The sequence below is a fragment of the Heteronotia binoei genome, chromosome 8 (assembly GCF_032191835.1).
Source record: "Heteronotia binoei isolate CCM8104 ecotype False Entrance Well chromosome 8, APGP_CSIRO_Hbin_v1, whole genome shotgun sequence".
NCBI classification, from domain to species: Eukaryota; Metazoa; Chordata; class Lepidosauria; order Squamata; family Gekkonidae; genus Heteronotia; species Heteronotia binoei.
The window spans coordinates 102949966-102964160 of NC_083230.1; the positions used below are offsets into that span (position 1 = coordinate 102949966).

At 41.5% G+C, this 14195-nt stretch overlaps 1 protein-coding gene across 4 annotated transcripts in view; it reads left to right on the forward strand.

The window, feature by feature from the left end:
* Window positions 1-7415, forward strand: part of ERC1 (ELKS/RAB6-interacting/CAST family member 1) — a 291605-nt gene extending 284190 nt beyond the window's left edge. For all 4 annotated transcript variants that reach the window (XM_060245767.1, XM_060245766.1, XM_060245768.1 and 1 more), the window contains one exon: window positions 1018-7415. In XM_060245767.1, coding sequence (XP_060101750.1) covers window positions 1018-1155 — 138 coding nt within the window. In that variant the 3' untranslated portion in view covers window positions 1156-7415. The remainder of the gene's footprint in view (window positions 1-1017) is intronic.
* Window positions 7416-14195: the final 6780 nt, after the last annotated feature.

The window sequence follows — 14195 nt, forward strand, 5'->3', positions numbered from 1 at the left end:
CAATTTTTTTAATTTATGGTTTTTCAAAAATTGCATTTGAAAGGGTTATTTAAATTCTTTTTACTGTCCTAGTATTGCAGAGTACTCATGCATTCTGGAAAATTTATTCAGTTTTGCATGGCCATAATATATGTGCACGATGTATAGAAAGAATAATTTTCTTCGATGTATAATTTAGTCTGGAGAAAATTGTGATTCCTCCTGCATCTTGTCTTTGTGTAAAGCAGCATGAAGGATTACCAGTTGAATTGCTCTTCTTCAGAAAAACAGTAATTGTGTGCAGGATTTTCATGGGCTCTCCTCTCACACAATAGCTCAAAATACCATCACCCCCTGTTCTGTTCCTTATGGTCTCCTCTCCCCCAGAAGCAAGTTTTCATGAGACATTTCAGGCTGCTGTGGCTGCAAAAGTCACACTCTGAGGGTAGCAAAAAGTCACACTCTGTGGCTGCAAAAGTCACGCTCAGAAACACTGGGCCAGATCCAACCACTGGATCCAGCATATTGCAACGAGTTTATAAACAAAGGTAAATACTGCCTAAAAAGATGGTCCTTTTATAAACCTATTGTGATCTAACCTGCTGTCAGTGACATAGGTGCACCATCCGTTATGTCCCAAGGCAAGAATTTGTCAACCTGAGAGGCAACATACAATATTTTTAAGGGTAAAAGGATCTGCATGTGCTGTTATCAGTGGAGAAGAGGAGAACAGTGTAAGCCGCTTGGGGTCCCTACTGGGGAGAAAGGCAGGGTTCAGATGAAGTAAAATAAATATTTTTCGCTCATGTTAGAAGTGAAAGTGGTTCATAGTAGTAGCCTTCTTACCATAGAAGTATCTGGGTTACAGTGCTCACGCTTATTCCACCACCTCCTTCTGTCATTAACTTTAAAGTGTTTGTTTTGTTCTTGCCTTCTTTCCCCTAACAAAGTTCCAGGCTGAGGGCCAGATCCTGTACAGAACCTCTTTAATTTATACCATCAAGTGCTTAATGCATCCTATGTCTGATTTCCTTGCAGCTTCGTGAAGAGCTGGAGAGAGGTGAGAGGGACAGTGCGGAGCTGCAAGAGTTTGCCAACGCCATTCTACAGCAGATAGCCGATCACTGCCCTGACATCCTGGAGCAAGTCGTCAATGCCCTTGAGGAATCATCATGACCAGAATCGATGCATGGCCCGCCAGGAGAAGCATGCCCAGGGGCCAAGCCCAGCCAGTCCAAGGAGTCGTGGGGATGAAGAAAAGCATGAGGGGAGAAACCAGGACAGGAACTTTTGGTGCACCTTTTTATAAAAACAAAAACTGAACTGAACTGGTATCTCAGCTCTTCCAGTCTAGAAGTTCTGAATCATGCCTGCATTCATCTTCTCACTGCCTTTTTAACTTTGGAATATACTGCCCAATTACCTTTTCCTGCTGGCTTTTGGGATGTCAGCTCAGAAATTTGCTGGGCCCAGTAAACACAGGAGTGGCAATATTTTGGGTGCAGCTAGTTCTGGTGGTTCGTAAGGTGGTGGCAATAGAGCACTTGCCTTCACTGTATTTCCCAGTTGGATGGGGGAAGCTGAGCATGCTCCAGTAGTGGCCAGCACCAGTTTAGCTTGCTTGGGATTGGCTACCTGTGTCTGCACAAATGTTTTACCTTGAAAGGGGAAGAGAAGTTATCATAGAGGGAGGGAACCCCTTGTTCTCAGCAGTCGTGACAAATAAGCAAGGATGCAGAATGTTATCATGTAAGATCTTCATCATATTGGGAGCTGTATTTTTGTTTACCAAATGGGCCCTGAAATGCTGGCCGCTGTTTCCTTTAATTGGCTTCCTTTATCTGTCATTTGTAGTCATTTATCTCCTCTGTTTATCTTTGCATTCGTGGGATGCTTTCTTCATGCTTGACTTTTTAAACAGTTTCTTGTTTTACTTCTTGAACCGTGCCTAGTAGCAGAGTACTAAATATGGTCACACCTAATGCTTTACCTTCCCTAAAACACCGCAAGCTGATTAGTAAGTCCAAAATAGTTTCTCTAAATGGCATCCTGTTCACAAAGCCAAAGTAACGGCCTGGATAGGAATCTGAATATTCGTATGTTTTGCACTAATTGTGAACATACTTTTATGCCTGTGCAGTGTACTAGTTTTATGCATAGTGTCATTCTGCAGGTATTCAACAGAGCAATTCTGGTGTCACTGTATTCTACCTTGGAGGAACTAACTCTTTCTGTAGGTTCTCAGAGTTAATGTTTGAGTTTTCCAGCTCATAGAGGGAAGTTCCCACAGTGTAGTTCCCTTGACCCTGCATTCCAGGTTGGTAAGATAGACCCTTGAAAGCTTTTTTCCACCTTGTTTCAGAGGCTATGCCAAGTATATTAAAGAATACTTTCCACTACCTTGTATTTTACTCTCTTCCACTTGTATTTCCCCCACCCACCCACCAAATCTGGCAACTCATATCCTAGGGCAGAGTATATATATGAAGGTAATCTCTGAAAGTTAGCAGTCCTGTTATAGTACTGCCATTTTATTGTAAAGGGATGCAAAGGGGCCATCCAGTGCCAGTTTGTTTCAGAGATGTTCAACTTCTTCCCTTTTTAGCAGCTGCATGCGGGGGTACCTTGAGGTGCTTGAGAAAGGAGGTGCAACATAAGTAAGCTTAAGTTTGTCTTCTCCTCTGGTGTTCTAATGAGAAATATACATTGCGCCTTATGGTTTTTGGAGATTGGGGGTGGTAGTTTTAAAACTGACGGCAGTAATAGCCTGTGGCCGATGCTTTTCGTCACAGAGCAATAAAATGGGTGGTGGTTGGGGGGAGACCTGATTGTTCCCAAGGTCGAAATAGCCTTTACCGGAAGGCATGCAGACAGTGACTGTACACACCACCGAGCCATGCCTCATACCAGAGCCACGCCTTTGGCCCTGTTGTTTGAATCAGCGCATTTTGATAGGAGCTTCTGTTTTGAAATCTCCCTTCCAGCTTCTTCTTTTTTGTCCCTAATTACTCACTGTAGGAATTTAATGCTGCCTGTAAAACTATCACAGCCCTTCAGGCCTAACATCTTCCCACCACCACCACTCCCTGGCTATCCCATTAAGTTATATGGTTGGGTCTCCAGCTGCCCTTGTTCCCTGCTGTAAAACAATCCACTCTCTCTGTGGGAGAAGCTGTGGAATTTTCCTTATCGGTGATTGAAATGACTGATGCTTGTAAACCTCTTATGTGAGATGCTTCTTGATAGCATTTGCTTTTGTGAAGAGTAGGAAGGGGAGCCGGTCAGAGATAGTTGCTTGTGGTTGCTGCTACATCCCCCCATGTGTTTATTGCGCTGCCCATATATCGCAGTTCTCCATTCTAGTATTTCTGGAGTCTTTAACTCAGCTGCCACCATGTGGCTCTGCTAATGTGGGGACACACACACACACACAACCCTGGAATTGCTTTAGCAGACACATGCCCTTCCTAGCACAGTGTGTGCAAGACTGACTGCAATGAAACCTTGATAACACCCATTGTTTACACTCTGCTTCACTCACAGCATGTTTTCTGGAAGGATTTGTAGAGCAGAGCTGGTTCCCACGCTGGCCATTTGGTTGCTGTTTGAGCCCTTTCCCCTCCATCTCCAAATCTGGATTATGTCTGTCTTGCAACTTCTCCCTATTTCTCTCTCTCTCTCCCTCACACACACACACACAGAGAAAGAGAGAGAGTACAACTTTTCCACCTATTTCTGTGAACTTAGTCCTGCCACCCCAAAGCTCATTCTAAGCCTTATCAGTAAAGAGGTTTCAGAAAGAGCAAAGCAATATTTTACCTTAATAGTCGAGCATATTTAGATTTAGCAGCGATGAACCATTGGTGGATGATCCTCTTGATGCTATTTGGGTAGTAGTGATGCCTCACCATATTTCTTTAGGAACTTTGAGACCGTAAATACAAGGTTTTGATCATGTCAGTGGTGCTGAACATGGCCTCTTTCAACATTTCCTTTAACGTAGCATATGAGACAGCTGACTTCCTTGGAAGTCAAGTTGACGTTGACTTCACTATGAAATTGTATACTAGCATGCTCGTGAGAAGGGATTATAGATATTTGTGGCCACCTGATTGCCAGTACAGCAATCGCAGATGTTTGTTCCTTGACAACTAAGATTCATCACCTATGTTCAGTAAAGATGGCTCTGAACAAGTGTGCCACAGTTGTATCATTCTGATCGCTTTGCTTCTGGGTCCAGCATTCAAGAATATTCTCTTATCCAATATACCTTGATTTGTGCTTGCCACATTAATGGAAGTTTTATTTGCTGATTTGTAATGAACTTGGCTTTATTTAAGCAGTGTATGTTTCCTTTTTCAGGCTGTAATAATGTTAAACATCAAAAAGGTTTATAAACTGCAGGAATCCTCCATAGAAGAGGAAGATGGGACAATTCATCTTACTTTGTGTATAAGAAATCAGATAAATCAGAAATCAGGTTAAAATCTTAGTGATCCTCAAGAATGCAAATTCTTATTCCAAAATCACCAAGGCCAGAAGGTAATCCTGATGTGAACACTGTAAATCATAGAATTGCAATATGACACTAGCTAACAACATATAAGAAAAGAATTAATGTAGGCACAACTAGATGAAATAGGTTTCTAGTGTGTTGGGTCTGTTACAATTATTATTGTGGTCATTTTTTTGTTTTATCACTCAGCAATGCCAAATGCTCTCTGGAAATCCCAAACCTCAACAACAATTAAATGAATAACATTATGATGAGACACTATAATGTGTGCCATCAAATATCATTTAGAGAAAGGAAAAAGCCAATCAGGTATAGCTCCAGGAAACTTTTCATCCCAGGGGATTTTCTCTGTGTATTTTGTGAGTGAGTTGTGAATATTTTGTCATGGGAATTTTAGACATTTGTTTCCATCCACTCTGATTTTTAAGAGGTACTCCACTTGAGAAAATTCTTGTTATCTTGCGGGGGCAGGGGTGGGGAATTACTGAAATACCATTTTTCTCCTGACTCATACGCTGTTGTGCTTCTGTGCCATTAAATTTTTCTTCTCGAAAGGTAGAGGGGTGACTTTTTTAAAAAGAAAGAAAGAAAAAAGAAACTGGTTTCTATTTTAAGTATAGTTTCCCTGGCATCACTATAGTTTAAGTTCTTGCAGTGACTTTAACGGAGTATCTTTCAGTCAAAGTGCATGGGGTTTGAAGGAACCTTTTCAGAAAACCTTGCAGCAAAAGAAATGGAAAGCAGAGTGCTCTGAATTGAATAACACTGCCCCAATGAAGCTAGTGGGGTGGGGAAGTCAGGCAGTGGGTGTTTGAGGGCTGCCAGAATTGACAAGACAGATTCTTCTCTTGCCAATCGCTCAGTCTTCTCAGTTCAGCAGGTGCTGTTTTTATAAAAAAAAGATATTTTTTAACTTTTTTCCATTTAAGTAAAGGAAGCCTTATCCTTCTGAACAAAATGGCTGTGTCTGCTGATCTTTTTTTTAAAAAAAGAATAAAACCGTTTCCAAACTTTTTAGTGTCAAAAGCATAAAAGTAAGAATAATGACTTTTTTCCAGTATGTGTGGCGAGTGCTGTAACCTGTCATCATTGGTATTTCTCCCTTGACTTTTTCAGGGTTTTTTGTTTTTTAAAAAGAAAATTCCTGTTTTGTTCTCTGCTTGTCGATTATTGTCTATGTAGTCCTTGGGCTGGGGCAGTTACTGACAATGTGTGTCTGTTGTTCGATTTACTTTTTAAAAAGATAGAAGTAGAAATGAAAATAAAAGTTGTGTTTAAAAAAAATATAAACATTTAATGTATCATCCAAAGGAATTCAAAATATGAAAAGGCAAAGTTCTGGATTCCTCCTCCCAGTTTCTGTAAGGACATGGATTTTATTTTATTTTTATTTTAGTCTCATGGGTACCTCTCAGTTGCCTTTGACAGACCAAGGAAGACCAAACCAGTGTGGCCTTTTAAGAATGTTATTAACTCTTGGCTTTTAACGCTCTGCTGAATGGACTCCTTTTAAAATGCAGAAAGGGGCAACAATTGGCTACTCTTTGCTAGCCACTAGTCCTTGTGGATAGCCCTGGGGGCTGTAATACTGCAGTTTTGGCTTAAGATTTGAGATGTATTAGAGCATAGTTGCATACACAGTAGCCCTAGCTGTGTCTCATGCAATCTGCTTAGCATTTCTCAATGCACCTTCAGCTCTGCCGGTGCCAGTTTACATGTGTGGTTATTTTGTACCCACCTGCTTTTGAAAACATTCCTCTAGAATTTCTTGGGTTGTTGGGCTTGTTTGTTTTTTTAATCAAAGAGGTTTTTGTAGTTCTTTTATATATTACTGTGTTAAAATATCTGGACTTAAAGGAATATGGAAAACATAAAATCCATGTATTATAGATACACTTCATGTTGCTACTGGTCACATCTATTAACATGAAGGTACTTAAAAAAAAAAAGGATTAATTTGAGGAAATAGCTATAATAATTTCAGTTTGAGGTTTCCAATATTCCAATAGCGGGATCTCTGTGACTGACAGCTATTCCAGCTGGCATCCCAAGTTGGAAAAATACTAGCATCTAATCTTTCTCTTGGAGCATGCTCCTTAATGTGGGATCTGAATGCTGAGCTACATTTAACTGACATTGCTCCATTAATCTGTCTTCCCCATTGACCTTTCCTCTTCATCAGTTTGCTCAGGTCATGATTTAGGTGGTCATTAATTCACTCACCTGAGTTTTGAGAAGACCTGTTTGTGTTGAGACAGTGTCTAAAGTCCTGTGTTTCGAATTGCCCTCTGTTCATCAGGCTTTGGTGCTTACCCGATGTTCCCTTTTAGGTTCTGAGGGGTGATGAAATAAATAGGATTATATTCCCCCCACACACAAAAAAAACCCCTCCTTTTATAATTCCATATGACATGATATTCATCCATACTTGCCAAAACAGTATTCTTGCTTCCCTAGGGTTCATCTCATGCTAAAAGTTAAATGCCAATTTCTGGTTTTCTAGATTATTCATTAAGGCAGCGGACTGTCATATCGAGTGAGAAATCATAGGAAGTCCTCTATTCTCCCCCACCATCCCACTACAGACGGCAATCTTTTATCTACTTGGGAAAGTGGTATGTTGCACTTTAATGGAGGAGGAGACCGGCTTTGCATATGTAGTCCTGACATACTTTGAGTTCCTTCTGGAAGCCGCAGCAGCGGGAGGGGATAGATGTCTGTGATGCAAGTGCGCAAGCTGCCTTCAACTTGTACGTGTTTTATTGATGGAGTCATGTTACTGACAGGATAATGAATTGCAAAGAAAATCGTGTTATATATTCAATTTTGCCTTGATAATATAAACACTTTTGTTCCTTTTTTCTTCTTTTTTTATTCACAAACTAAGTTCATCAGGAAATTATAAAATTATTTAAAAGCAGTGCTGTCTCTTTTTTTTAGTGTCTTTCTCTTGCTTTTTGTCACGTGTGTTGTATGGACAAGTGTCCAAATGAGATGAACCTCCTCCTTGCAACATGATTTCTTTCCCTGTCCCCATAAGGCATTGACACCATTGCCTCAGCAGAATGCGTTACAATCTGAGATCCTGCAACTGGCGATAGCTAGGGCATTCTCCGCATATGGGAACAAGCTCATGCAGTTTCTCTGTTGCCAAGGCAGCAGTGCAGTGGCCCAGGGGGCTTCCACTTGACAAGCTTTCCTGCCCCAGTCCCCTTCCGGCAGCCATCATCTCACCCCTGGGCTACTAGTGCTAATTTGTTTTTTTAATCATCAGTTTTGTATTGCTGCATTAATGCAGTGTTATAGCAATAAGTGTAACAGGTTCGATTGAATTTCCAGCTTATTGTGTTGTTTTTAATGGCTTTAGCTTCTTCCCCCATATTTCTCAGCAACTAACAGGGCTAGAGATTTACTTTTTTAATGAAACTGGAAATTCAGATAACATGTTATATTTGTTATAACTCCGTGTGTGTGTTTGTGTGTGTGTGTGTGTGTGTGTGTGAGAGAGAGAGAGAGAGACTCCACTTTGAGGGGAGGGAATGGCTGCCACAAAGACATGGTCAGGAAAAATGGCTGCTATGTGCACAGGAAAATCCAAACTTTCCCACCCTTATGCAGCCATCCAAGCATTACTGCAGTCTTCCAAAACATTGAAGTAAAGCAGGTGTGAGAAAGACTGGTGAAAAGCCAGGGAAATGCTGGGAAGAGTGTGAATGCACTATGATGCAATGACAAAGTGGGAGACTCACTTCTCAACAGAATTGAGCCCTTGTGGAAATGATTTAGGGCTGAACCATGAATCTTGTACACACAAAGCCTATCTTCTAGCCTTAATCTACAGCCCCTCCCCAGAATGCATCCCATCAGCCCACAAACTTATAGAGAAAGTTTTTTAAAGTGATGCTGGAGTTCCGTGCTTCCGTGGAGTTTATAGTCATGAGCATTCAGTAGACCTTCAAAGAAATCGTCGAGACTACCACCTCTTCCCCACACTGCCTGCCCAATAAAATATAAGCTACTTTAAACGTCCATTGTGCCTCCCTAGCACAATCAACAATATTTTATGCCGTGTGGTGTTTCAGAACTAGAATGTGGTAGAACTGAAGTTTCTAATCTGGATAATTTCACCACTTCACAGACAAGGGGAAGTAGATGGGATTTTAAGACACAAAACTGAACAAACATATTTCCCTGTGCTGCAACCTTTTTGTCTCCTTCCTTTGTGCTGCGCCATTCCTGATAAGGTGTTCTGTGGTTCACCATTTCTGAATCCCCATCAGTATTGTCTGATGGAAAGGAAGTCAGGTATCCATCCCTTCTTGAAATAAGATATATCTCGGCCTCTTTTATTCATTTATTTATGAACGTTATTTATAGTCCGCCTTTCTCACTGAGAATGATTACATAATAAATACAATCCAACAGGATGGGACATTGAATGAACAGCACGATAAGGTTTGAACTACAGAAATTCAAAATGAACAAGAATCTAAAACGCAGTTGAAAAGGATGAAGTGAAGAGTTGGGTTTTTATACCCCTCTTTTCTCTACCCTAAGGAGTCTCAAAGTGGCTTACAATTTCCTTCCCTTCCTCTCCCCACAACAAGCACCTTGTGAGATAGGTGGGGCTGATAAAGTTCGGAGAGAACTGTGGCTGGCCCAAGGTCACCAGCAGACTTCATGTAGAGGAGTGGGGAATTAATTAGCGTCTGCTGCTCATAACCACTACACCATGCTGGCTCTTTAAACATAACACATTTAATGGTGTAGAAACTACACACTTGGAGAGTGATATGCAGTAATGCAATAATATAGGTCACAGTCCCTTTACCAATGCAACTTTATGAACCATTATATTACAGTACATCCTATTTAACTTGGGCAAAAAAGGCCTCTTGAATAATTCTGTTTTGCATAATTTGTGGAAAGCCAGGAAAGTGGAAGCCCTACCTAATCTTATCAGGTGGGCCATTCTGTAAGGTGGGGGCCACAACAAAGAACACACAAGTATGGGTGCTTATTGATTTGGGTCATTTGTCCTACAGAGATGAGTGAAGATTTCATACTAAAGCATGCAGATATGAGAAACCAAAGCTATGAAGGGCTTTGTACATAATACTCAATACCTTGAACTGAGTTTGGTAACTGATGGACATCCAATAGAATGACTGCAGAATGAAAGTGATAATCTTTTGGAATTGATGCTCTGCCGTTTCCTCGTGTTCAGCAGCTCTGCCCCCTCCGTATGATCTTTTAGTGCTGACTATACTTACTAGTAAAACAGTTGCGCTAACTGATCTAGTGGCAGTGCCAGCCCAGATTTTAACATCTGTTTTAATAGTTTTGTTTTAATATTTTACACCATGCCCTGGGAATAACTTAAAAGTTTATAGGTACAGAAAGCCACAAGCATTTGCTTTTGATGTTCATCTACACTCTTGGCTTTATGAGGATTTTCAGTACCCTTTTTGTTACAAATGGGAAGCACACATCTTGAACCAGCGTACAGACAGCTTTAGAAACTCCTCAGAACACCAGCAGGAGGAGGTGGTCCATTGACTTTTGCTGCGGTAGCTTTTCGATTTGTTTTAATGTGTTTGGCAGATAAGACTTCAAGGCTTCTGTCAGGCCAAAGCCTGCTGTGCTGCCTCACTGTTACCTGTGGTCAGCTGAACAGAACTACATAGATGTGAAATATAACAGTTCTGTTACTGTAATATAGTGGGTTCTATGCATAGATAAGGCGAGGTGGTAGTGATAACAAGCTCTTTATTAAGTACAGCATGGTGAATGGCTGCACTACAAGACTGCTGAACGGGGCCCACTGGGCCAACTATATACAACACTGGGTTCCCGCACTAGCACATTATTGGGTCATTCAAACCAGCAGGGGACCTGTGATTGGAGCAGGACAGTCTGGATTGGTATCCTGCTGCCCATTGTTCCCAAGCCCCCAAGCTCAGTCCTTCAGGCTCCAATGAGCTAGGCAGGAATACCATTGATCACAACATTGACTCTCATACATAACCGTTACAGTGGAATGTGTCATTCAGAAAGGACTCAGAGCTGCATTTCTTAATGGTATAACCACACAGAACATGAAGCTGCTGATCTTCAAGAGTTACCAATGCAGGAAGTGGTCAGAGTGTGTGTGTGTGGGGGGGGGGAATACAAATACCATGGGATGAAGATTCTTTCTGTAGGAGCGATGGCTGAGTCACAGGTTGGAGGGCCCTGTAACAATAACATTGTTCAGACAAAACACCAAAGATCTGGATTCCTTTCATGCATTATCAGGTTGCTGATCATGTGCTGAGCAGTAAAAAGGGTTCAGAATATCCTGCTTTCTGATAGAACAAAAAACTGCATGGAAGCCTCTTGCTCCTAGATTATTGTAAAGGTCCTGTTGTGTGCATTCATCCCTTAACGTTTGTGTATCTCATCATGTGCTTATAACCTGTATTTTCATGGCAAAAAACAATGCCTAGCAATTTGCAGGCTTTAAATGCACAGTAGATTGGATACAGTGATCCATAGTTGCAATAACTGTGGATCTTCCCTGCAGCAGTCCTTTCTGACCCTGGGAAAGTTGATTTGTAAGGTCATGGGATCTGCACAGATTAAAAGCCACACAAGTGAGGGATTTTTGAGGGGGGGGTAAAATTGTCCCCTCTTCTGTCCTTGTAGATGGAGAGCAGAGAAGTAATTCCACCCCTCCCCATACTCACTTCGACCTGTGATCTGTAAGCCACCCTGAGCCTGTTTCGGTGGAGAGGGCAGGGTATAAATCAAATCAAATAAATAAAAAAATCTGTTAGACCGCACAGGTCCCAGGAATCAACTTTACTGGAGACAGGAGGAACTGCTGGGTGGGCATGAGAAAGATCCTTAACCAATGATGTCTTCTGCTGATGGGTTATGGGATCTAAGCTGGTGGATCAGCAGTGACTTTGTTCTGGAGATGGAGATGGAGATTTTTTATAATGTACGAAGCAGTTTTTAATATGTTGTTGTGTCCCTTCCTTACAAAGAGGCCAGGGCATCATGTCTCCCAATTAGTTTCATGGTTGGGATTTTCAAGGACAATTCAAGTCCAACATACTCATCTTCTATACCACGCTGGTTGCAATCATCAGGACACAGAATGCACAAACTATTGTTGACCCAACAATTTATTTGGATAAGATTTTTTTCAACATTAAAAGGAATCTCCCTTGCTCATGTTCTATTCCATGATGTCTGCTTATCTATCGCTAATGAAAATAATGAGAAAAGAGCAACTTGTGCTCATGAGAGCACCCAATTTGCTCTGAATTTGGGCACTTATCTAAAGAGACCCCCCTTTAGTTATTTTTGGGGAGTTGTATTTTGTGTGTGTGTGTGTGCATGCGTGTGTGCGCACCTAGAAGTCAGGTTGACCTCTACTGACTGACCCCCTACTGGGGGGCATGGAAGATATTCAGAGAGGTGGCTGAATAAAGCCTGCCCCAACCCTCTGGACTCTGGTATTCCAAGGAGATCTCCCATCCAAGAACTTGCCAGAGTCAGCCCTGCTTAGCTTCTGAGATCTGATAAGACTGGACTTGCCTGGGCTATCTGGGTCAGAGTCCCTCCCTTTAGTTATTGATGTCTAAAAGCTGCTGTCTTTTTATACTCTGGATACTCAAGAGTCCTTGTCTGGTTTTTCTGTGCTCAGAGGGTGGAGGAGTCCAATTGAGGCAAAACAGCATTATCTTAGTTGACATCATGATGGATTACCACCTGCCGTATCTTGGTGTTACTTATTAGCTTGGAAATATAATGCAGGGACTTGAAAGTACATTCTAGCAGAGCAATAACAGATTTGTTTGAGACAAGCCTTTTATTATTGCAGGCTCTCTGGGCTGCTTCCAGACAGCAATTCAATGGAAAAGGGAGAAGGGGGAAAAAAAACCCCTCTGCATTTGTCACACTACCTGTGTATTTGTGGAATTTCTCTTCTTAATCAGGCAGTAACATTGTGAGAGTTTGCTTGTTGGTTCAGTACTGCAAAATAGGAAGTATTATAATGTGCTTTTTAAATATGTGGAACAGTATTGATGAAGTTGCCCAGGGACTGTTTTGCCTTGTTCAGGCTACCTGTGAGTGCTCATGAGATGAACAAAGAGAGCCAGTGGATAGAAAGCTGGACTTCAAGAGCAGAAAGAATCAAGATTAAAATTAAGAATGATCTTCGCTGCCCAGTAGACTCACAGGCTGAGCTAACAGCAGTGGTCACAGCAGTGGAGTTGATCCCACACATTATGACCACATGTGCAACTGATAGTCTTGAGGGATTTCCAGCACCCGTACTGGGCTTACATGAGACGACTCAAGACTACATAGCAACTGTAGGACCATCCCACTGCATTATAATTTGAATACTTGTACTGAACCATAAGAGCCCCATGGTGCAGAGTGGTAAAGCTGCAGTACTCCAGTCCTAAGCTCTACTCATGACCTGAGTTCGATCCCAGGAGAAGCTGGGTTCAGGTAACTGGCTCGAGGTTGACTCAACCTTCCATCCTTCCGAGGTCAGTAAAATGAGTACCCAGTTTGCTGGGGGAAAGTGTAGATGACTGGGGAAGGCAATGGCAAACCACCCCATAAAAAGTCTGCCGTGAAAACATTGTGAAAGCAATATCACCCCGTAGTCAGAAATGACTGGTGCTTACACAGGGGACTACCTTTTTACTGAACCAAACCATTGGTCCATGAGTCCATAAAGCAGAAAAGGAGCTTAAATTAAATATAACAGGTATAAATATAACAGGTATTTATCTGTTATTTGCTGAATAATTTAAAATAGGAGACCAGGTTCTTTTAAACTTGGTAACCGTTGCTGGTGAAGGCAAGGAATTAAGATTAAAAGTTAGTTTGGCTAAAACATATTGTTCCCAAAGTCTGGAGTGCCAAGCCAAAAATGATGGAGCTGAAGGAGATTTCCACTGAGAAGCGACTGCAAGTTTTGCATCTGCTAGAAGAATACCAATAACCAATTGTTTCCATGTTGGTAGATCATCATTTGGCATCTCTATCTTGTGAGGTGGTGGATTTTGCATCATGGGAGGTTTTTAGGTATTGATTGGATACTTATCAGGGATATTCTAATAATAATTCCTGCATTGGCAAAGGGTTGGACTCGATTATCCTAGTAGTCTCTTCCAGCTCAGTGATTAAATAATTAAAAATGCAAAAAATGTGAATATTCATCTTTATAAATAATGTAACCCTTATTCCTGATAAGAGACAAAAGGTAAATGAAGTTTGGAATAGGTTCAGATCAAACTGATGAGTCAACTTGACAAAAGGCAAAGAGGATTAAAAATTAGACACAACAGACCAGCTACACTTGTCTTCTAGTAGTCTAAACAGCTCAGTGCCTTTGGGAGGAACACCAAGATCTGCCCTCTTTCTCAATTCTCCAGCAAGATAATATGAAAATCACACGATTAGTTTGTTCTAGATTATGGCTTAGAGTTTTCCTGGCTGGAAACAGCACCAGGGGTCATTACTCATTATTTGCAATGAATGCTTGCATATTCAGCCCACACATACAACTGACCAAATACCCCCCAAAGCCATTCTGGCTTGGGAAGACAGTGCAGAGGAGAAGACAGGAGCTCCTTCCACCTCCTCACCCCCATGGTTCCAATCAGAATCAGGTTACTGCAGCACTTCT